This window comes from Dufourea novaeangliae, unplaced genomic scaffold (genome assembly GCF_001272555.1).
Source record: "Dufourea novaeangliae isolate 0120121106 unplaced genomic scaffold, ASM127255v1 scaffold48, whole genome shotgun sequence".
Lineage (NCBI taxonomy): Eukaryota > Metazoa > Arthropoda > Insecta > Hymenoptera > Halictidae > Dufourea > Dufourea novaeangliae.
In genome coordinates, this window is record NW_015373938.1 from 1,531,473 (window position 1) to 1,551,267 (window position 19,795).

General features: G+C 35.6%; 2 protein-coding genes across 2 annotated transcripts; one reads left to right on the forward strand and one right to left on the reverse strand.

The window, feature by feature from the left end:
• The first annotated feature begins 1,662 nt into the window (after positions 1–1,662).
• Positions 1,663–4,898, forward strand: LOC107185539 (larval cuticle protein A3A-like). Its single transcript, XM_015573240.1, has 2 exons — positions 1,663–1,674; positions 4,224–4,898. Exons 1-2 carry the CDS (start codon positions 1,663–1,665, stop codon positions 4,896–4,898), a joined length of 687 nt encoding a protein of 228 aa, XP_015428726.1.
• Positions 4,899–9,842: 4,944 nt separating this feature from the next.
• On the reverse strand, positions 9,843–18,512 carry LOC107185571 (structural maintenance of chromosomes protein 6). The gene is made up of 19 exons (XM_015573279.1): positions 18,405–18,512; positions 18,137–18,329; positions 17,594–17,746; positions 17,249–17,493; positions 17,053–17,172; positions 16,834–16,964; positions 16,270–16,470; positions 16,002–16,198; positions 14,805–14,951; positions 12,794–12,978; positions 12,408–12,718; positions 12,119–12,338; positions 11,870–12,040; positions 11,616–11,803; positions 11,257–11,422; positions 10,549–10,662; positions 10,272–10,469; positions 10,057–10,190; positions 9,843–9,938 (listed from the first exon to the last, which is right to left on the reverse strand). Exons 1-19 carry the CDS (start codon positions 18,510–18,512, stop codon positions 9,893–9,895), a joined length of 3,228 nt encoding a protein of 1,075 aa, XP_015428765.1. The 3' UTR covers positions 9,843–9,892.
• Positions 18,513–19,795: the final 1,283 nt, after the last annotated feature.

Genomic DNA, 19,795 nt, shown 5'->3' on the forward strand with positions numbered 1-19,795 from the left:
TAAGTCTCAATGTTTAACAAAGGCAAACGGTTTATAGGATAAGGTAATTAATTATAATATTACGAATGGTAAGTTGTAAAATAAATTTAATACCGAGTCCAACATAACAGCCTGAACCACCTTGACCAAATAATTGAATTTGGGAGCATATATCATATCAGACATTATAATTGTTAGCTTGGGACGTATTGTCCCATCAGTCTCTAAATTGTTAACGAACGATTGTACAATATAGCAGCGGCTTTATTAAGTTTTTCTCGAAAACCAGTGAAATATAATGTTTCTGATGTCTCGATACTTTTCATTTCTCGAGAAAAGAAATTTCATTCTGTATTTCTGGAGAATTCTCGAGAATTTTCCTGATAATAGTATAGGGGAAAGTAGGGTAAACCCGGGTACGTAATGTATATAGTAAAAATTTGAACGCTGCTAGAAATCTTAATTGAAAAAATTATTTGGCTCACAGGGAAACAAGATTTTTCGAAGGTATCCAAGTACCCGATCTTACCCCATAGGTGAGATTAAAACCGGGTACCTATTTAAACACCCCGATTTCGATAATATCAATATTTTACAAAATGGCGGCTGCTTAAACTTACGTTTGTAGTTTATTCCGACATAAATCTCAACTTCTTTTTTTACTAAAAAAAGAAAAACTGCAGGAATAAAAGATTCACTTCGTCAAGTACTAGATTTTAGTCTTGAAAATATTACCACAAAATCGATTTCAAATTGGTTCAGTAGTCTTTTATATGTCTGGTACCGATTTTGAAAACTGCATTCCGGGTAAAACGCTTTTAACACCTTGCCCTATAACATCGAGTCAGACTCGTGTTAACGATTTCAAAATCGATTCAACAAAGAAGAATATTATTTGGTTTCCTTTGAGTCGAGATGTAATGCCACGTTGCAGGCATTAATACTTAACTATTACAGTAAACATGCAGTTACGATAAGTACAAAATTCCTTCCGTTTTTGAGAAACTGTCGACAACAATGTAATCCAGGAGTCTGCGGACGTCAAGAAAATCGTAGAGTAAGGGGCTAAATGGCAGCCAGTTTCTTCTGTTGATAGATATATAGCTCAACTTTTTTTAAAATTACAAGAAAAATAACATATAATAAGATGTATATGTTGAATTTTTAACAATAATTCTGTATACATAAAAAAATTGTTTAATTTTCCTTCTTATTTAACAGCTCAAAGGTATGTAACACCTTAAATAATAATCTCTATAGTTAATCAAGTAATCGACAATCTGTGCGGAGGGAAGAGTCGAGACGACAGACTGTGCCGTTTCCCTCGAACGTATAGGGTCCGAGGAAGAATTAAGTAACTCGTGACAAGGACGTGGCCTAGTCCACGGCGACGGTCGGTTCCACACGATGGTCCCCCGACGATGCGTTCGAATTGTTCGTGTTGGGCGTGGTCCACCGATTTCTTGCTCAATTTTACACCACTCGGCCCGGCCGCGAATCGGGTGACCGTCGATGGTGTACCGTCACCCAGTTACGTCACGCGATTCTGGGTCCTACCGCGGGGGCCCGTGTGCCGTCGCGCGCCGCTATAAAAGCCGAAAACCACCCGAGCATGGTATCACTCGCATCACAGAGACAGACAGAACAGAGATCGTGAAGATCTACCTGATCGAGCAAGCTACAATGGCATTCAAGGTATATCGAAAAACCAAACCGATATCATTAACCCTTGGTAGGCCAAATTTGTTTTCGCGACATTTAAAAGAAAAATTTTCATAACGTGAAGCCAACAAATATCAACCTTTAAGTAGAAAATATCGAAGAATTAACATTTTTCAAAGATTTCATTATCATTCGTATATCTCGAGCTAGTAAAGTAGATAACTATTACTTACAAAGAAGAGGTAATTTTGAAATTACAAATTAAAGGATTGGGCGTTAAAGGGTTAACAACTAGAATCGATCTTTCTATTTGTATCACTTTATCAAAAAAGGGGTGGTTTATTAGAAAATATTTAAATCGAGAAATTAACGAACGTTTTCATTTATAAAAATTCAAGAATCTCCGAGAAAATACTTTGCATTTTAACCGCTTGCCTTTGTAACGTCGTTTTTCTTGTAGTCGAAGTGAAATACTATTTTACCAATATTAATACAGTACGTTTGTTCGGATACTTCTGAAATAACAATTACGTGTCGAAACATTTATGCAATTTCCATTTACATATTTTCCTTATCGTTAACTTTTATCATCCTCTTACGATAGATTTTCCTTAAGTTTTTCAAATAATATTTCGCATTTTGGTAAATAAATTCGATGAAATAGACGTGATATAGCCTTTCGTGAACAAACTTAACGCAAACTCGCGATACTGTATAGAATTTAAATTATTAATTATCAAGTAATTCTGCAGTCATCGAAACAATCGTGAGGCAAGGGGTTAATGATTGTTATATAAGAGTTTACGAACCAGTCATTTTGAGTACTTTGGTAGTGTTAATCACCTCATCGTACTCTCATTCTGGATACTGTAATTTTCTCGATTCTCCGCGATCTTACTCTGTTTTCACAATTTTTTTTCCTTTCTCAAACGTACACATACGAAAATTAGCCTTTATTCGACTGTTCTCGGTCGAACTGTACTTTTTCATTTCGCCAGCTCGAAAGTGGAACACGCACGTCCACCGTTTCGATCATCCCATTCATACGGTTTCGGTAGCAGCGACACTTTCATCAACATATCTGTCGGGAAATATATACATTTATATCTATAAAATCTCTTAATACATTAATATATATAATACGTAACGTCTGGTTTCTCCGTTTCCGTTCTTGCGTCACTCCCAAATGTACAGTAAAACTTGGATTACTGTCCGAAAGTAAGACAGAAGTCAGGGGGCGCTTATGTAGTAGAAAGATCATTCTAAATATCGAATTAACGCCGAACGTTAGAAAAGACTTAAAGAGTGAAAGAGGGACTGACAAGAGAACACCGCGAACGCTGACTCACAGATTGGAATGAAACTTTGTGGATTTATAGAGTGATTCAAGACAAGAATAACGGTATACATCATTCGTGTTCAATCGCCCTATAGAGTTGTGGAAACTAACCTCAAAGTCAAATCGGCCCTCCCACTTTTTCGCGTATAGCACTTAAAGTACAAAAAATAGAAAAAAATGTTTCAAGCAAAAGTTTATTGGTACAATTAGCGCTATAATATTGTATTAACAAAATTGTGAAGACAGCTTTTTTAAAGGTTCTTTTTAAGAACAAATTTTATTTTAAAATTTTATTAACCCCAGTTTGTAGTGCTTATTGTACCATTAAACTATCGTTTGAAACATTTTTTTCTATCTCTTGTACTTTAAGAGTTATCCGTGAAGAAGTGGGGGGGTCTACTTGACTTTGTGGTTAGTTTTCACACGCTTAAAGAACGATTTGGCACGAATGAAACATACAGTTATTCTTGTGTTGAATCACTCTATAAGCCTACAAAGTTTCAGTCCAATCCGCGAGTCAGCGTTTGTGGTATTCCCTTGTGAGCCTCACGGTGCATCAAGGGGAATCACCCCTCAATGGAGATGCACACCGGGTACTTACGCTGTAGATTCGGACACTAATCCAAATTTTACTGTATCAGGGTGAATGCGCCAGTAAATTAACATTATATATAAAAACCGAGTAATTTGAGTTATTAAAATAAGGCAATGATTAAGTATTGATTTTTTCAATTCGTTGGTTTATATTCGAACAATTTTCGCGCCACCGGTTAAACGTTCAGTTACTTAATACTGCTCATTCAATTCTTAATATTGTCTTTATATTGTTCCTTCCAATTCTTCGAAAACGTATAAATATTGAAAAATCTAATTTTCATGTGTTAAATATCTATTAATATTATTATTATAAAATTCGACTTTAATAGTTACAAAATCTCTTAACTAGTTTCATATCTGAACAAGTTTCGCGCCACCGGTTAGTAAACGTTCATTTACATAACACTGTTCCTTCCAATTCTGCAAAACCGTATAGATATCGAAAAATCGAATCTTCATGGTGCTAAAAAAAATTATTAACATTATTATCATTTAAAATTCACTATTTAACACTTACAAAATTTCTTTAAGTGTTCATTCATTGATGAGTTTACCCTACTCCCGTGAATAATCACGTCCCGTTCTCCTACCTGCTTCCGTAATATATATTTGTTCTAACAAAGGCACTATAATTTCTGTTCCGCAGTTCGTCGCCCTCGCCGCCCTTTTGGCCACCGCCAACGCCGGTGTGCTGCCCGCTCAGCTGTCCTACGCCCAGCCGGCTCATCTGGCGTACGCCCAGCCGGCTCAGCTGGCCTACGCATCCGCGCCCGTGGCTGTAGCCCCCGTGGCGAAAGCCTTGGCTGTGGCCCCCGTGGCGAAGACTGTGGACGCCGACTACGACCCCCATCCTCAATACAGCTACGCCTATGACGTCCACGACAGCCTGACCGGCGACGCAAAGAGCCAGCAGGAGTCCCGCGACGGTGACGTCGTGCAGGGCAGTTACTCCCTGATCGAGCCTGACGGCACCAGACGCACCGTCGACTACACCGCCGACCCGGTGAACGGATTCAACGCAGTCGTCCGCAAGGAGGCCGCCGCTGCTCCTCTGATCGCCGCCGCACCAGTCGCGAAACTCGCCACCCCAGTCGCCAAAATCGCCGCCCCCCTCGCCTACGCCGCTCCAGTCGCAAAGATCGCCGCCCCCCTCGCCTACGCCGCTCCAGTCGCCAAATACGCAGCGCCGCTCGCCTATGCCGCCCCGGTAGCGAAAATCGCCGCTCCATTTGCCTACGCCGCACCCGCCCAAGTCGCCTATTCCGCACCAGCCGCGTCCCTTTCCTACGCCGCTCCCGCCCCGGCCGCCTACATCCACTGAACCCGATCTGTCCACACTTTAGTATAATGTTTGCTCGAATAAAGTTGGTTTTTTTTAGCAAGTAACACATCGAAGGACGTTTTCTTTATTTAATAATCTCCGCCGTATGTACAGTACATCCTCGATGACTGCTCGAAGGCTTCTTGGTTCTAAACATTAAATATTTCGTAGACTAATGGCTGTATCCGACTGAAACAAGTATCATTGACTTCGGAATTCCAAGCTGTATCGCCGTGTCAAACCTCTTTAAAAAGTAGGTCTATTACTTTTACCCCGGTACCTGAGATACCCAGGTAATTTTTCGATAACCGGGTATCGCAGGGGTATATGGGTATCTCATAAAGTCACAGATATATTAAAAAGTCAGCGTTACAACTGAGTACTCACTTTGTCAGTGCCGAGAGGCCTTCGAACACTCATCGGGGATTTATTGTATGTACGTGCTTAACCCTCAAAGACCACACTGGGTTATGGTCAGGGCCGGTAAAAGCTTTAGAAACCCTTTCATAAAACCTTTATAGGCCCGGTTATACTCACCTCTTTGAAGCAAGGGATTTTACAATAAAAAGAAATGCCTAGTTGCATAGACATCTTTTCGTACAAAATGTGTCAAAATATTATTTTATTTCAATTATGTTATACTTTTGATGTCTTATTCACTTCACTGTTGGTGGTTTCACTAAAGGTGAAATTTCTAATAATTAAGTCTGCGTTGAACGAAGTGAAAGAACGTATATGTTTCTCATTTCACTCCATTGTTTTTCGACGTTGAACACCTGCCTCAGTCCAATTTAGGCGCAAATACACGGGTTTGAAGCTGGAAGGAAGTTACACCTTATGTGAAATGTGTTTCGACCAATTAAGCTTTTGTGGTTGACTGTTTCAAACAACTGAGCTTTGAAGTGTGTTTGTTTGAGTATTTACGCTACCAGCGCCATCTAGTCCGTTCTTCTCCAAATTCGAATAATGTAAAGGAAGATGGCTGCTGCCCTTTAATGCTTACAAAAATTTGGTCAGAATAGTTTTGTTGGGTAAACAAAAGTAGACTAGTAATCTAGGAGTTCTATTGCAAAAAAACAAATTTCATTGAAATATACTTTCATATATGTAGTAGATTGTTACGGAGAATTGGAGAGTGCAAATTAAAAGAACGATTGGATCCAAAACATCGTGGTGTGAAGGTTAATATACAGGTGTTGCGTAGGTTCTATAAATCCTGCAAGTACTCACAGATTCACATGATTTGAATTTTAATAACTATTACAGGACACCTTGTATATTAAATACACGGATACATAAGTACATTAGGGATTGTAACAGCACTTACAGAACACCCTGCATATGAAAATAGGAATAAAGGACAGTCTCATCCGGGTTGCAATAATATTTAATTGGGCACCCGGTATATGAAATATATAGAAAGTAATGCTACCAGATTGTAGCACTACTCATAGATCACCCTGTATATTAAATATCTGAAACGAAGGCATAAATTCAACCCCTAACGAATTCATACAGTACTTACAAAACACCCTATATATGAAGCTGAACGCACAATTACGATCAATGCAAATCAAACCCGATTGGCCGTTCAAGGCCACTTTCCCAACCGTGAATTATACACTACGCACGACTTCTATTGTTACGCCATTCTAACTGACGTTAGTAAAAGATAGAGAGCCTAGACCTGCATGCCAGTGCTTTCCATTTCTCAAGTGTACATGTCGATCGGAGCGAAAGCGTGACGCATAAAGAGGCGAAGCATCTTAATAGCGTGGTAAGAATAACCGTTAGTGACCTTGAGAGGTCATTTAATTTTTATGTAATTAACCATAGAAAATGATAAAAACTCAAAAATATCATAAAAAATAGAACATTCATATATGTATGCAGTCTGTCAGAGGGTTTAAAGTAATGGCTCAGTAATTGAATAAAAATTACTTTGTTTCTCCTATATCAAGCTATTTCATAAAATCCCATAAGAAGACCGGACTCGGTCCAGTTTCCATGTAATTCGAGAATCGAAGGCCACGAAGGGGTTCAAAGGTCCGCGGGAAACAGGGATGCCCGTTATATTCAAAAGTATCGATACGTATTGATTTTTTTGGTATCGATGCATCAATATATCGGACAGAAAATATCGATATTGGTGCATATATGCATCATATATCGGTATATCGATACGATATTAGTAAAAAGAAAGGCAAAAAGAAAACAGTAAAAAAGTATTCCTTTTTTGACTTATATAAAATCAAGTAAAACACTCGTTGACGCATTATATTGTTATATATACTGCGTTTACTCTTTTTTTGATCTTAAAAACCACGTAATTAAATACACATACTTTAGAATATTTCCAAGATCTATACATTCATATCGAAGGGCAATATCGAGCCGTGGAGTATCGATACACCAGTGTATCATTGCTAAAATATCAATACAAAATATCGATATTCATGAATCGATATATCGATATTTGCATATGTCAGACTTGTATCGAGTATACTTTATTAGCAGGAAAGCGTAACACGGCATGAAAGAAACTTCGTATGTATATACATACTTATTAATCTTCTACATTTTATCAAAATGCTTCTTTGTAACTATTATAAACATTGTTTGCGATATGGTTCAGTCTCTAGAATAATTTAGTGTAAATTGATAGAAGAGTACGTGGTCAGTAGAATAGGTACTGCGACCACGTTCAATGTTTCCTACAAATGGAACTAAAGAATAACACCTGGATACAATACCAGACATACTTAAAAACTTCGCTCTTTTGAAAATCCTTTCTGATTCTTACAAAACTTACAGGGCACCCCATATATTAAATATACACAAAGAAGGCACATTCGCCGGTTCGCCCCTGTTTGAAGTTGTAACACCTGTCACAGGACACCCTGTATACAAAGCGAGTGTAAAGGCCGTAAAAAGACTGGGCTCGGTCCAGTTTCCATATAATTCGAACGTCAAAGGCCACCGAAGGGTTAAAAGATCCGCAAGAAGCGTAATCATCGGGGGCAAAAAAAGCGTCGATCGAACGAACAGACCGTTGAGAACGGTGGGTAAACAATAACACGGGTCGTTATATCCACAGTTTCGCTCGTTAAAAGGTACCGCCTTTTTTTCTTTTTTATTTAACAATTCACGGACAGGCGTCGCGTTCTCCTACACTTTCTCCGCTCGTTACGTAACAGGCAACCACGCCTCGGACACGCATTGTGCGCGTCGCCGCGTGCGATGCACGTAAGACCCACGAAATCAGTCGTTGCGTTAATCGGGAACTCCGGGCAAACCAGATTCGCGCAACACGGTGCGGACCTTGATCCACTTACGATCCAGTATAATACCCTGCTTCGTGGCTGCGGTTACATCTTTATTGTCTCTGTAATGGTCGTAATTGATTCCGTTACAGCAAATGTAACGCGATAGAGAGAGAATTTCTGTTGCTTGAAAAGAAATTTTGGTTAGAATACCGCCGCAAAACGATATTAACACGTTTGTCGCCACGTCACCCATATTTGAGTGATGGGTATGCCTCCGTGGGGGCCCCGTCACCCAGATATGGGTGACGTTCTTCTTGTTCAATGCGGTCTTTTTTTTTTCAATTCATCGTTGGTATTCCCGCTTATCGCTCTGTTTACGTTCTGGCGCTCCGACAGTCGTATTTGGGCCCCGCGAAAAACTCAACTGAATCACGCTGGGTGACGAACGTATTAAACGAATCCACAGCTTCTGTCAACTTATTGGCTACACTGTATTCAAATAAGGCATCAAATTGTAAAAAATATTTGAAGAAAGTATAATTTACCCTATTATATGCCACCCTACTCGGAGGTCTATCTTCTGTTGAGGGTTGCGAAAATTGAATTTTTGTTTCTTGCGATTCTTGAAAGTATGGAATGTATAAAATGTATTAGTAAGTTTTCATTAAAAAATACGTAGTATCGATTAACTTACAAGACTTTGAATGAAACCATATGGAAAGAACGTCGAATCACTAGGGGATCAACCGGTCCCATGAGAGTGACATCACTGGTATCAACATGTCCGCCATAATGGTTACCGGTAACCTAACCTCAGGAATAAGAAATAATGCTTTTGTTAGGCGGTTGTAACGTTGTAAGTTAAAATACAAAATTCCTTAATAATCCCAGACCAGTGTCACTAAATAACATGGTAGAAAATTCAAATTAAAAAATAATCACTATTTCTATGTTGAGAGTATCTTTTTAAAGAAGTTAGGGTACACACGGTAGCACTATTATACCTCCGCAATTTTTAGCTACAAAAATTCAAATGGCTTGCTAAAGAATTTTAATTAAGCATCTACCAAATTTCAGAAGACTGCAACTTATGCTTTCCTAAAGAAGATCCGTAAAGGATTTTTATAGGGGTAAATGTAGGAAGGTCCCTTGATTGGAATATTTATCGATGATACCTACATGTGGAAATACAAATTCACAAAATGTGGTTTGTGTGATGTATCAAGTACAATTACAATCTGCATTTACTTACCTATTAATTTAATTTCAATAAATGCCTAGCAAATTTTGTTATTGAAAATCATGAAAATAATTCAGATTTTGTCATATTTTATTAAAAAAATACAACGTAAACAATATTTTAGTTAACAATACTATCAATATAAATATATTATTTGTACTTATGAAAATATGTTTTTGCACACCTTGTACATATCTATGTAGACTTTCTTTACAAGGAAAACGTTTTTTAGCTACATAGAAAATAAACTAATATTTTATCAACTATGAATCGACTGAAATTTATCTGCATTAAGTTACGAATAATACTTAAATTTAATATTCATAAATAACACTTTTTAATTTTAGTGATGCCACAACAGTATAAATATACTATTTTCACTTAATAGTGACTCTACGTCACGTTTTAACAATATCGACCATGTTACTAAGTTGTCCGTGTATCCTGAGAATAATAACTGAAGTTGTTTATAAAATAGTAATATATAACTAAACAGTAGCTTGATCCTGACTTCCTCTTTCTGGCGGCGCTAACCTTAAAATTACAACACACAGATAATGTTATTGATAACAAAATGTCTAAACTATTTGTAAATATTCTAAATTACTTTATGAAACTTCAAACATTTTACTTAAACTTCGACTATACTCACTGATGTATAGTTACGTAGTCTTCTGCAAGGACGTTAGATGTATCCAGTGGAGTCAGAAATGTGAACTGACTTTGCGGATGCATCTTGGTATGATCCAAAAGAATGTCCATTATGATTCGCCGGTTTACCTTATCCTGATTCCAATAATCATTAATAATCACCATACCTTTCTATGTACGCAATGATACCTTAACTTTCGTAAACAACATACGTACCATAAAAACGTCGAATTCATCGAGGAAATAAAAAGGCAAACCGGTACAGTCCCAAAGCGCTAAAATAAAAGCAACGGTCGAATAAGACCTTTCACCGCCGGATAATGATCTTGCATCATTGGTTGACCTTTTATTGTCGTTCTGCGAATTCACTTCAAGTTCAAGTATTCTCCTGCCATGGTCGATACTTATGGTACCCTGGTAAAACCATGTAATGTAAGATACGTAACATAAACGAAACTTTTTATCCTAATATCCAACACCGGTTCATATGTACCTTTTTGTTCCGTAAGGCGAGTACGTTCGAAAAAGAATGTTGTATGCTGACTCCATAACTATCTTTCATTTCAGAAAATAATTGCTTTCGCGTTCGTAAACGTTGAAGATGTACCTGCAATATAAATACACATACATAGATAAATACTCGGAGATTTACATAAATAGTAATTGGTTCACTTCAAATATCTTTGTTACTATTAATAAAAGAAAAAATATTTTAACACTAGAACTACCGACGATAAACGCATATTTCCTTCAATCGGTGGATAAACATGAAAAACTTTTGAAAATTTAGAAATTTAGAAATTGACTAATTTCTTCACTTTCATATCATAATAACAGGTGCAAAACATCTGAGAAAATGTATTGCCGTAATATTTTAATCGTCGTTGTAAGAGTCTATTGACCAGTTATTTTGACTGGTTTGGTAGTTCTAGTGTTAAAGTTAAGATTTTTATTGGATTTTAGATGGGATAAAATGTTTTGGCAGCTACGACATTCAAAATTTTTAAATCATACAGTTTTTTTAAGAATCACTATCCACTGTGATGTGAATAGCGAATATGTGATTTTACTAAAAATAATAATAATCTTGAAATTATGAAAAAACTGTACGTGTTAAATATTTTCTAATCGTAAAGGAATTTAAAGTATAATAATAAACACACATTCTGTGAAAATAGAAATTTGGAACATGATAACTTACTTGATGACTTTCCTCAATTTTAGAAGCCAAACGTAAATCTTTTCCACATTTCGCTTCCTTTTCTTTTAATTCTTTACGCAGTTTTTCTATAGTACCAAACTGTCGTTCTATTTCGCGAATTTTCGATTTCAAATCTCTGGCCAGTCTGTCAAGTTCATTGGGAGATCTGCAAAAATAATTATATTTCGTTTCATTATATTATGTATTACTACATATTAATTATATACTGTTTTAATAATGAAGGTTTTCCACAGAACGCAAAATACTTATACAATTAAAAACCTGATAGACGAATTATTGTTCGGAGTATGAACAAATTCGTTTCCCATAAGAAAGAAATATTATTTAAGCGCACGAACCTTGCAGTTTCAATTCTATCACATTTATTCGTAGCATCTGACACTGCCTTTTGCGTAGCCCTCTGTTGCATTTCGAGTTCTGCAGTTGCATTTTGCAAGGCTTGGCGGAGCGCCTGTAACCTTTTCGCAGAATGTCGACTCTTTACTCGCAACGCTTCCTTCTCGTCTTGCAGTTGTTGTATACTTGCCTAAATAAGGAATTATGAGTATACATTAGGATAGAGTACCAACACAAAATCTATGTACAAGAGTACCTTTAGTGGGCTGATCTTCGAATCCAGGCTCTGCCTTAATTCTCTGTGACGCCTAATCTCTGCCTCCAAATCATTTACTTTTTTCTGAAGTTCCTGAACACTATTATTCAAACGAGACTCTTCGCATTTTTCTTCGTCTAACTTCTTCTCCAACTCGTTTAATTCGTTTTTCTATACACAATACATTTCATTGTTTACACCTGTTTGTAAATAATACATAAACAACTTATTGAAGGTTGGAGTACTCACAAATACTGTAATGGATATCGCTTCATTGGCTTCAATCTTATCTTTCAAATCATTAATTTGTCCTTTATACTGACTTTGGACACTGTTAAGTTTCCTAACCTGGGCACTGACAGATGCCAATTCAGAATTTGTACGTTTTTCCTTTTCGCAAGCTGTGGCGTATGACTGAGCAGCTGCTTTCCTTTCGCTATCTATCATACGAATTTCTTCCTCCAATATACTAGTGAATAGAACACACTGTTTACAATACTAATAAAAGAATTATATATTTAAAAAGACGAATTCATACTTAATTGCGTCCGAAACAGAAACTTGAAGAAATCTGGCTTTCAAGCCCCTCGGTCCACCGTAACTCCTATAATATGGGTCTGGGTAAAATGTGTCGGCTTGTTGAGTAAAGGCTCTCTTGCAATTTCGCGGGACTTTCGAAGCATCAGACATTATGTCAGCTGCTTCCTTACTGGTTGGGATTAGTAAAACGCATTCAACCTCGCGTTGATCGATCAGACAGTTGGCAACAACAGGATCTGATATCTCCATTGCATCTAAGAGATTAGAATAGTTGGGTGACCGTGTACAATGAGCTTCGACATTATGAACCTACAAACGCAAATATATAATTAAGCAACACGATCGAACCAACACACACACACATTTTATAAACAATTTACTCACTTTGTTATAGAATTTGCTGCATATTATCTGTGGTGTTCGTTCGTTCAGATAAATCTCCCTCATAATCGTGTTCAATAATTTGGCATCGTGACTGTTGTCTACACAAAATGTACTGAAGGTACCAGCTCCCAAATAATCTTCAACCGCTGGTGCCCATGCTGGATCCTTCATTTTTATGTACGCCCCTAAACACAGATGCGCTCAATGCATAAAGATTCATGCAACTGTACTGGATAGTATTAACGCAATCTTTGTGATAAATACTTTTCTATGCCGTTCACCAGTTCTTAAGTACGTAGCATCTTTAACAATAGAACTGCCAGCATTGAATGTATACTAAATTAAATTGTATAATACTATAATATACAGGGTGGGGCAATAACTATGTCCACTTTGAATATTGCCTGTATTTGTAATAATACGAAAAAATGTTATATATAAAACTTACACTGTATAGAAGGGGGCATATTATGACACAAACATTTTCTGTGTGGGTGAAGGCATAGAGGAGATTTCAAGGTCATCTCTATTTCTTTTAATGGAATGCTGTTTTTTTTATCGCGATGTGATGGCCGGTGTTGAGGCGACTTCAACGAGCTATCATTGAAGGTCATGCAAGGTCAAATTTGGTAGTAAAATAAACTTGACTGATGTAGCGATACGAAGATTGCAACTTTGCATTGACGCAAACGGTCACCAATTCGAGCATTTCCTTTAATGTAAGAAAGTTTATTTTACTACCACATTTGACCTTGCATGACCTTCAATGATAGCTCGCTGACGTCGTCTCAGCACCGGCTATCACATCGCGATAAAAAAACATAGCATTTCATTAAAAAAAAATAGGGAACAAGGAGATGACCTTGAAATCTCCTCTATACCCTCACCCACGCAGAAAATGTTTGTGTCACAATATGCCCTGCTGTATACCGTGTAAGTTTTGTATATAAGATTTTTTCGTATTATTACAAATACAGGCAATATTCAAAGTGGACGTAGTTATTGACCCACCCTGTATAGGACAATCTAGCATAATGCACCATAAAATAAAATCTGCTGTAAATTCAAAGCTAACATAAATTCCATCAAAAGCACCATTATAATTTCAGTAATGGTAAAATAGTCATTCTGGAATCCATCATTTGACAGTGGGTAAAAAAAATATTCGTACACCCTTTAAAACAGAACAATTCTTTCAAGATTGGACCAAGTGACTTCAGTTTCTTTATGAACTTAGAAGTTCTAATGTACTAAATGATGTGTTAACAAAATGTTGAAAAAGTTGCAATTGGTCGGAATCGCGAAGAAAATAGTGAAGTTCGCTTTTTGCGACTTGTTTATCTGACATTGTAATGAAAATTTAACAAATACATTGCTTAGATTTATATTAGTTATATGCATGCTGAACATTTCATCGAAATCGGTTAACATTGTTATGAGGTAGAAACGGTTAAAAATGTTGAAAATCGCAGTTTTTTCAACTTTTGACCTACAACTGTAGTACATCTAAAGATTCTTACATCTTTCGATGCCTATTACTCGTTTCTGTATGAACCGATTTCAATAAAAGTTTCAGCATGTATATAACTAACATAAATCTTCGAATTGTGTTTATTAAATTTTCATTATTTTCAAACAAAAAACTTGTAAAAAAACGACATTTACTATTTTCTTCGACATTCTGAAAAGTGGCAAATTTTTCAAAATTTTTTTAACACATCATTTAGTAAACTAATGTCTCTAACTTCACAAAGGAACTCAAATCACTTGGTTCAATCTGGGAAGAATTGTTCTGTTTTAAAAGGTGTACCAATACTTTTTTTATCCACTGTACATATTTGGAAACTAACAAGGAAAAATCGCAGATAGAACTAAACTTTGCAGAATACAGAACGTTCCTAGAATATTAGCCCGTTAACGTCCACAAAAAAAATCGTTGCAAACTTGAAAATTTCAAAGTTGTTGTCGATCGACTTAATATAATATTGTCAATAAATAATTACTTTCATACCAAGTGGGCCCCGTGGCTTTTCCTTAAATCGTCTACTATTATACTCTTCCTCTATCCTTCTCAGGAGACGTGGTATGTTTCGTCCAAACACCGTCAACGCGTTATCGGCGTGCTGTTTTCTGACAGTTATTTCACGTTTGATTTTCTCTGAAATAAAATTGTAGTCAATACAACAGGTATCTGCACTCCAAGTATGATTGTACCAAATGTATTCGCAAAAATAAACAAAAATACCTACAGCGGTAAAATTCATTGTTTAAAAGCTCGATGCTATTCAGGATAGCGTATGATCGCAGAATTATTTACAATATAATTTAAGAACATAAGAAACCAATTTAGCAAGTGAATATTGTCGGATGTCTTTTCGTAAATTTTATAAATCGTTCAGCTTCGAACAATTTAAATTCGTAAAATGCAAATGTGGTCTACAAATTCAGCTTCTTAAGTACACAGGGATAGTCGACGGGTGGTAATGTACATGGTAAATCGTTGAGCTTGGCGTCCTTCAGCGGGCACTTTTTAAAATTACAGATTTCCACTTACCGTGCCAGATGCTACGGTCAAGTAAAAGAAACACAATACTGAATATAGGAATTCGGGTCCACCCCCCTGTTTTCGCATCTGTTAAGGACACCAACCGTGCCTACCTAGTACGTGAGTTTACGATACGTCAATTACTGCGAGGGGTGCGTACTTGAACCGCTTGGAGACATACGTGGGGCGACAGACGTCAGGAGTTTCGTAGCAGTAAAACATTTTCTAATTCAGTGGTGCTCAAAGAAAATTATTCTCGAAACTTGTCACACCTTGTACCTTATTTTCTTATTACTTGCGACAATATTCTATTACACAACCGCACCAGAAATTCAATAGTAAAGAAATCCTAACATATCTATAAGTCTGACACCAGAGTTGGGCAGAATTTTATTCGAATAATACACAATGAAAAGCAACCGTATCTAAGGCTGTCGTTCTGAGCTTTAAACAGTCAATGTGATTAAATAATTGTTCGACGAATGTCGATTCATTCATAAAGAAATATTATTTTATTATAAAAATTGAAATTTCCACATTTAAACAATTAAAAATGACGAAATACTTTTTTTTATCTTTTATTCGTTATTCGAAACTTTTTATCTAGATAATGAGTTTGCCCATCTCTGTCTCACACCTTTACAGAAATAGTTTGATACTCACGTATACGATTTTCGGAGCTGCTTATTTCAATTTTGTAAGATTCGATCTCTTTTCGCAAACGCATTTTATCGGTTTCTAAATGCGTTTGATGGGTCTGTTTAGTCTTTAATAAAGCTTCCACTTCGTCCAATTTCTGCTCAGAATTTGTTAACTGTTGTTTCATTTCATTCCTTTCGCTTTGTTCTGCATTGTCACCGCTGAAAATTGCATGATCGCGTTACAAGCTTACGATACGTCGAAATTATGCGGAAAAAAAAATTCAGTGAACCTTTCTAATCGATGTATTTCTCTTCTGATCATATTAATATCATCTTCCAATCGCTTAATCTTACTTTGGGCAGAACGCCACTCCCTTGCTTTGATGGAATGTGTATCTTTATTTGTACTATAGTCTTGCTTAACTTTGTTATATTCTTGGGAATCGTCGGCGACTGCCTGCTCTGCGACTTTAATTTCCTTTTCTAAATCTCTGTAAAAAGATAATATACATTATATACATACAAAAGAAATGGTGAAACGTCTAATAAATTTTTATGGCGTATGAGATCTAACAACTATGTTCTTGAATTTCCAATGTTAACACTACAACTACCGACGATAAACGTATATCTATTTCTATCGGATCGATAAACATGACAAACTACTGAAAATATTTAATTTTATAAATTAACTAATTTCTTCAATTTTAAATTGCAATGAAAATTGGGAAAAATCTAAGAAAAGTGTTGTAATATTTTAATTGCCAATATAAGAATATGCTAACCAGTCATTTTGACTGCTTTGGTAGTTCTAGTGTTAAATACTTAATGCAAGTGCTTAATAATATACGTACGCAATTTTCTTATTTATTTCCTCGTTTTTTGAATCCACAGAGGACTCAGTATCCACTAGTTGTTTGTGACTATCTTCGCATTTTTTAAAAACTTCTTCCACTTTATGCAATTTTGTTTCTTCTGCCAGAGCCTATACAGTGGAACATGAATTTCATACTAATTATTCTCAGTTGACAAAATGTATAGTAATATGTTTCCGTATTAAATTTCGCACTTACAACTGACCAAACCAACTCCTTGTCAAGATCAACTACTTCGTCACATAATTTATCAATTTCTTCCGCTCTGTTTATGTCACTTTTAAGTTTCTCTACTTCTTTTCTGACCTCTGACAAGACCTGTACAAAAATTTATCAAAAAGTATAAAAGGAAACAGCTATTACTTCACAAAAATATATATAATAGAATAAATACTTCGTTATACTGCTGCAATTTTTTGTATTCCTCTTGACATATTAAGTCGGCCTCTTTGTAATTATTGCCAATCACATCCAAAAGTGTTGCTTTCATAAATAATTCATACTTTTCCTCTGGCTTAGATGACACTAAAAATGTTCTTGATATGTCCTGATTCAGAATTGAAATGGGATTGTCTATTTGAATATTCATTGCTCGTAGTATATTGTCAAGCTCTTTTCGTTTTGTTGAAATCACGTCTCCTGTTAAACATTATTTAATAAGTATAATTTAAATAGCTTAAACAAGGACTCAACGCTACAGTTATTTGTACTGCATACAGGGTATTCCAAAAATACAGACCTCTCCAATTTTTTATTTTATAAGAGGATGAACTTCCAATAGTACGTAAGACTATTATTGAATCTCCATAAGTATCTGGCTTATATGCCATTGGTCCTTTATTGAATAATGTAATTTCAATTGTGGCTGTATTTTTGCCCTTTTTTATGAAGCCTGTACAGGAAGTAATTATGTTACAAAAACATTTTAATAAACTTTAATTAAACAACTTTAAAAAAGTTATAATCGTCAATTGCAGTTTAATCAGATTTATTCAGTCTGATTTTTATGATATTTGTAAAAGACTTATCCATAATATATAAATTAAGTAAAATTACTGTTGAAACTGTAAAAGATATCAGTGTGTCTTAATCATTATATTTGTCTTATCTTTAACTATTACTACGCAATAGAAATGATTCAGATTCCATTTAAAAAAGCATTACTGACACTGATAGCATTGAAAAGAATTTTATCTTTCAGTGTATCTTTCATAAATAAATCATTTCAAAACATCGAATCAACCAAAAACACTCAGCAATATTTAGTAAAATATGTTTATACCTTTTACAGATGCTCCACGACTAGTGACATTTGCCCTGGCACCAAGACCAACAGTTAATGCTGTCAATATTGCACTTTTACCACTTCCATTACGGCCAACAATAAAATTCACATTTGGATTTAATACGACTTCCAAAGCGTCGTGACACATAAAATTTCGCACAAGAATTTTTTTTATTTTCCCAGCCTTACACTGCAACACACGTAAAGAAACTATTAATAAAATGTTAATTATTCAGTTGGAAACGTAATTCAAGCTAACCCTTACATCCTGTGAAAAGTCAGGCGTATTTTCCTTCCCTCTCGACCGTTTTGAGTGAATCTCCTCGGAATTCAGTGATTTTCTCTTTTTGCTATTCTTCAAAGCACTCTCCATGGTATCCAAAGTTTTACAATCTACTTACATATGAAATGTAAACTCATTCAAATAACCGCGCAACATCAACGGTTGCAAACGCCATTTTTTTCGCAGATATCGATATTGTCACGAAATACTTTTAAACATCACAAGACTTACAAACTCTGTTACGAATCAAGACAGCATAATTGCTATTACTTTATTTCAATATTTAACACACGTCGAACATACTAGAGAATCCAGCAACTACTACAAAATACGTGCGAATCTTTCCCGCCAGTAACCACTCATTATCGCGACTTCCACTGCCATAATGCACAAAGCGTGTAGATTCCCCGGTAACTTTTCGTTTACTCTTCGAGTCAGCCAATTAGATTGCTGCATTGAAATGTCAAACATTCAAACCATCTGGGGCACACATGTTTCATATACATATATAAAACGCAGTTTAGAACTGAAAATACACGAACGTTGATTATTAATAAGCATACTTGGAGTTGAAAATATTAACAAATGTAAGATACTAAATAAAAATAGACGAATTCATGGTAGAAAATGTAATTTACAACTAGTCAAATTTGAAAAAAGAATTGTGGTGGGAGAACATCGGCTAAGTCCTCTAGCGACCAGAGATCTCACATACAATTCAGTTCAAAATTTAACATTGTATATCTTGAAAATTATTTAAACTAGAAAATTCAGAAATTAAAAAAATTCAAATAAACACAAAAAGAACTCAATATCATGAAAAATTTATAAAAAATGAAGTCATTTGTTGTCTGACTGTGCATTGATGTCTTCTCCACTGATTATGATCAAGTATAAATTGTTGTGCTTTTAATTAATAATTAATTATACGTAATGAAATGTTATAAAATGATCTCCAACGCCATCAACGATACAAAGGTCAAAATGCTAATCAATTAGAACCGTATCTTCCTTGATAGATAACGCTAATCCGTGCTTCATTGTAGCGGAAATGTAATTTCATTTTTAAACATTAGTAACTAAAAACATTGATAGAAAAATTGAATATTTTAAACTTTAAACTATCCGCAAGAATACGCAATGATACATAACCATACATAACGAACGCTATTATTCAGACGGAAATTGGTGAAATTAATTATTCACCTTTAATATAATTATAATTTAAAAATATGTATGTAACTTTTAATAAAATGATATTGAATACAATTTTACTAATTAATATAATATAGGTCTATTCGGTTTGGCTTCCGAAATACAATTGATAACATTTCCTTTTTAGTTACTAAGGTAATACAACATTTCTTTGTTCC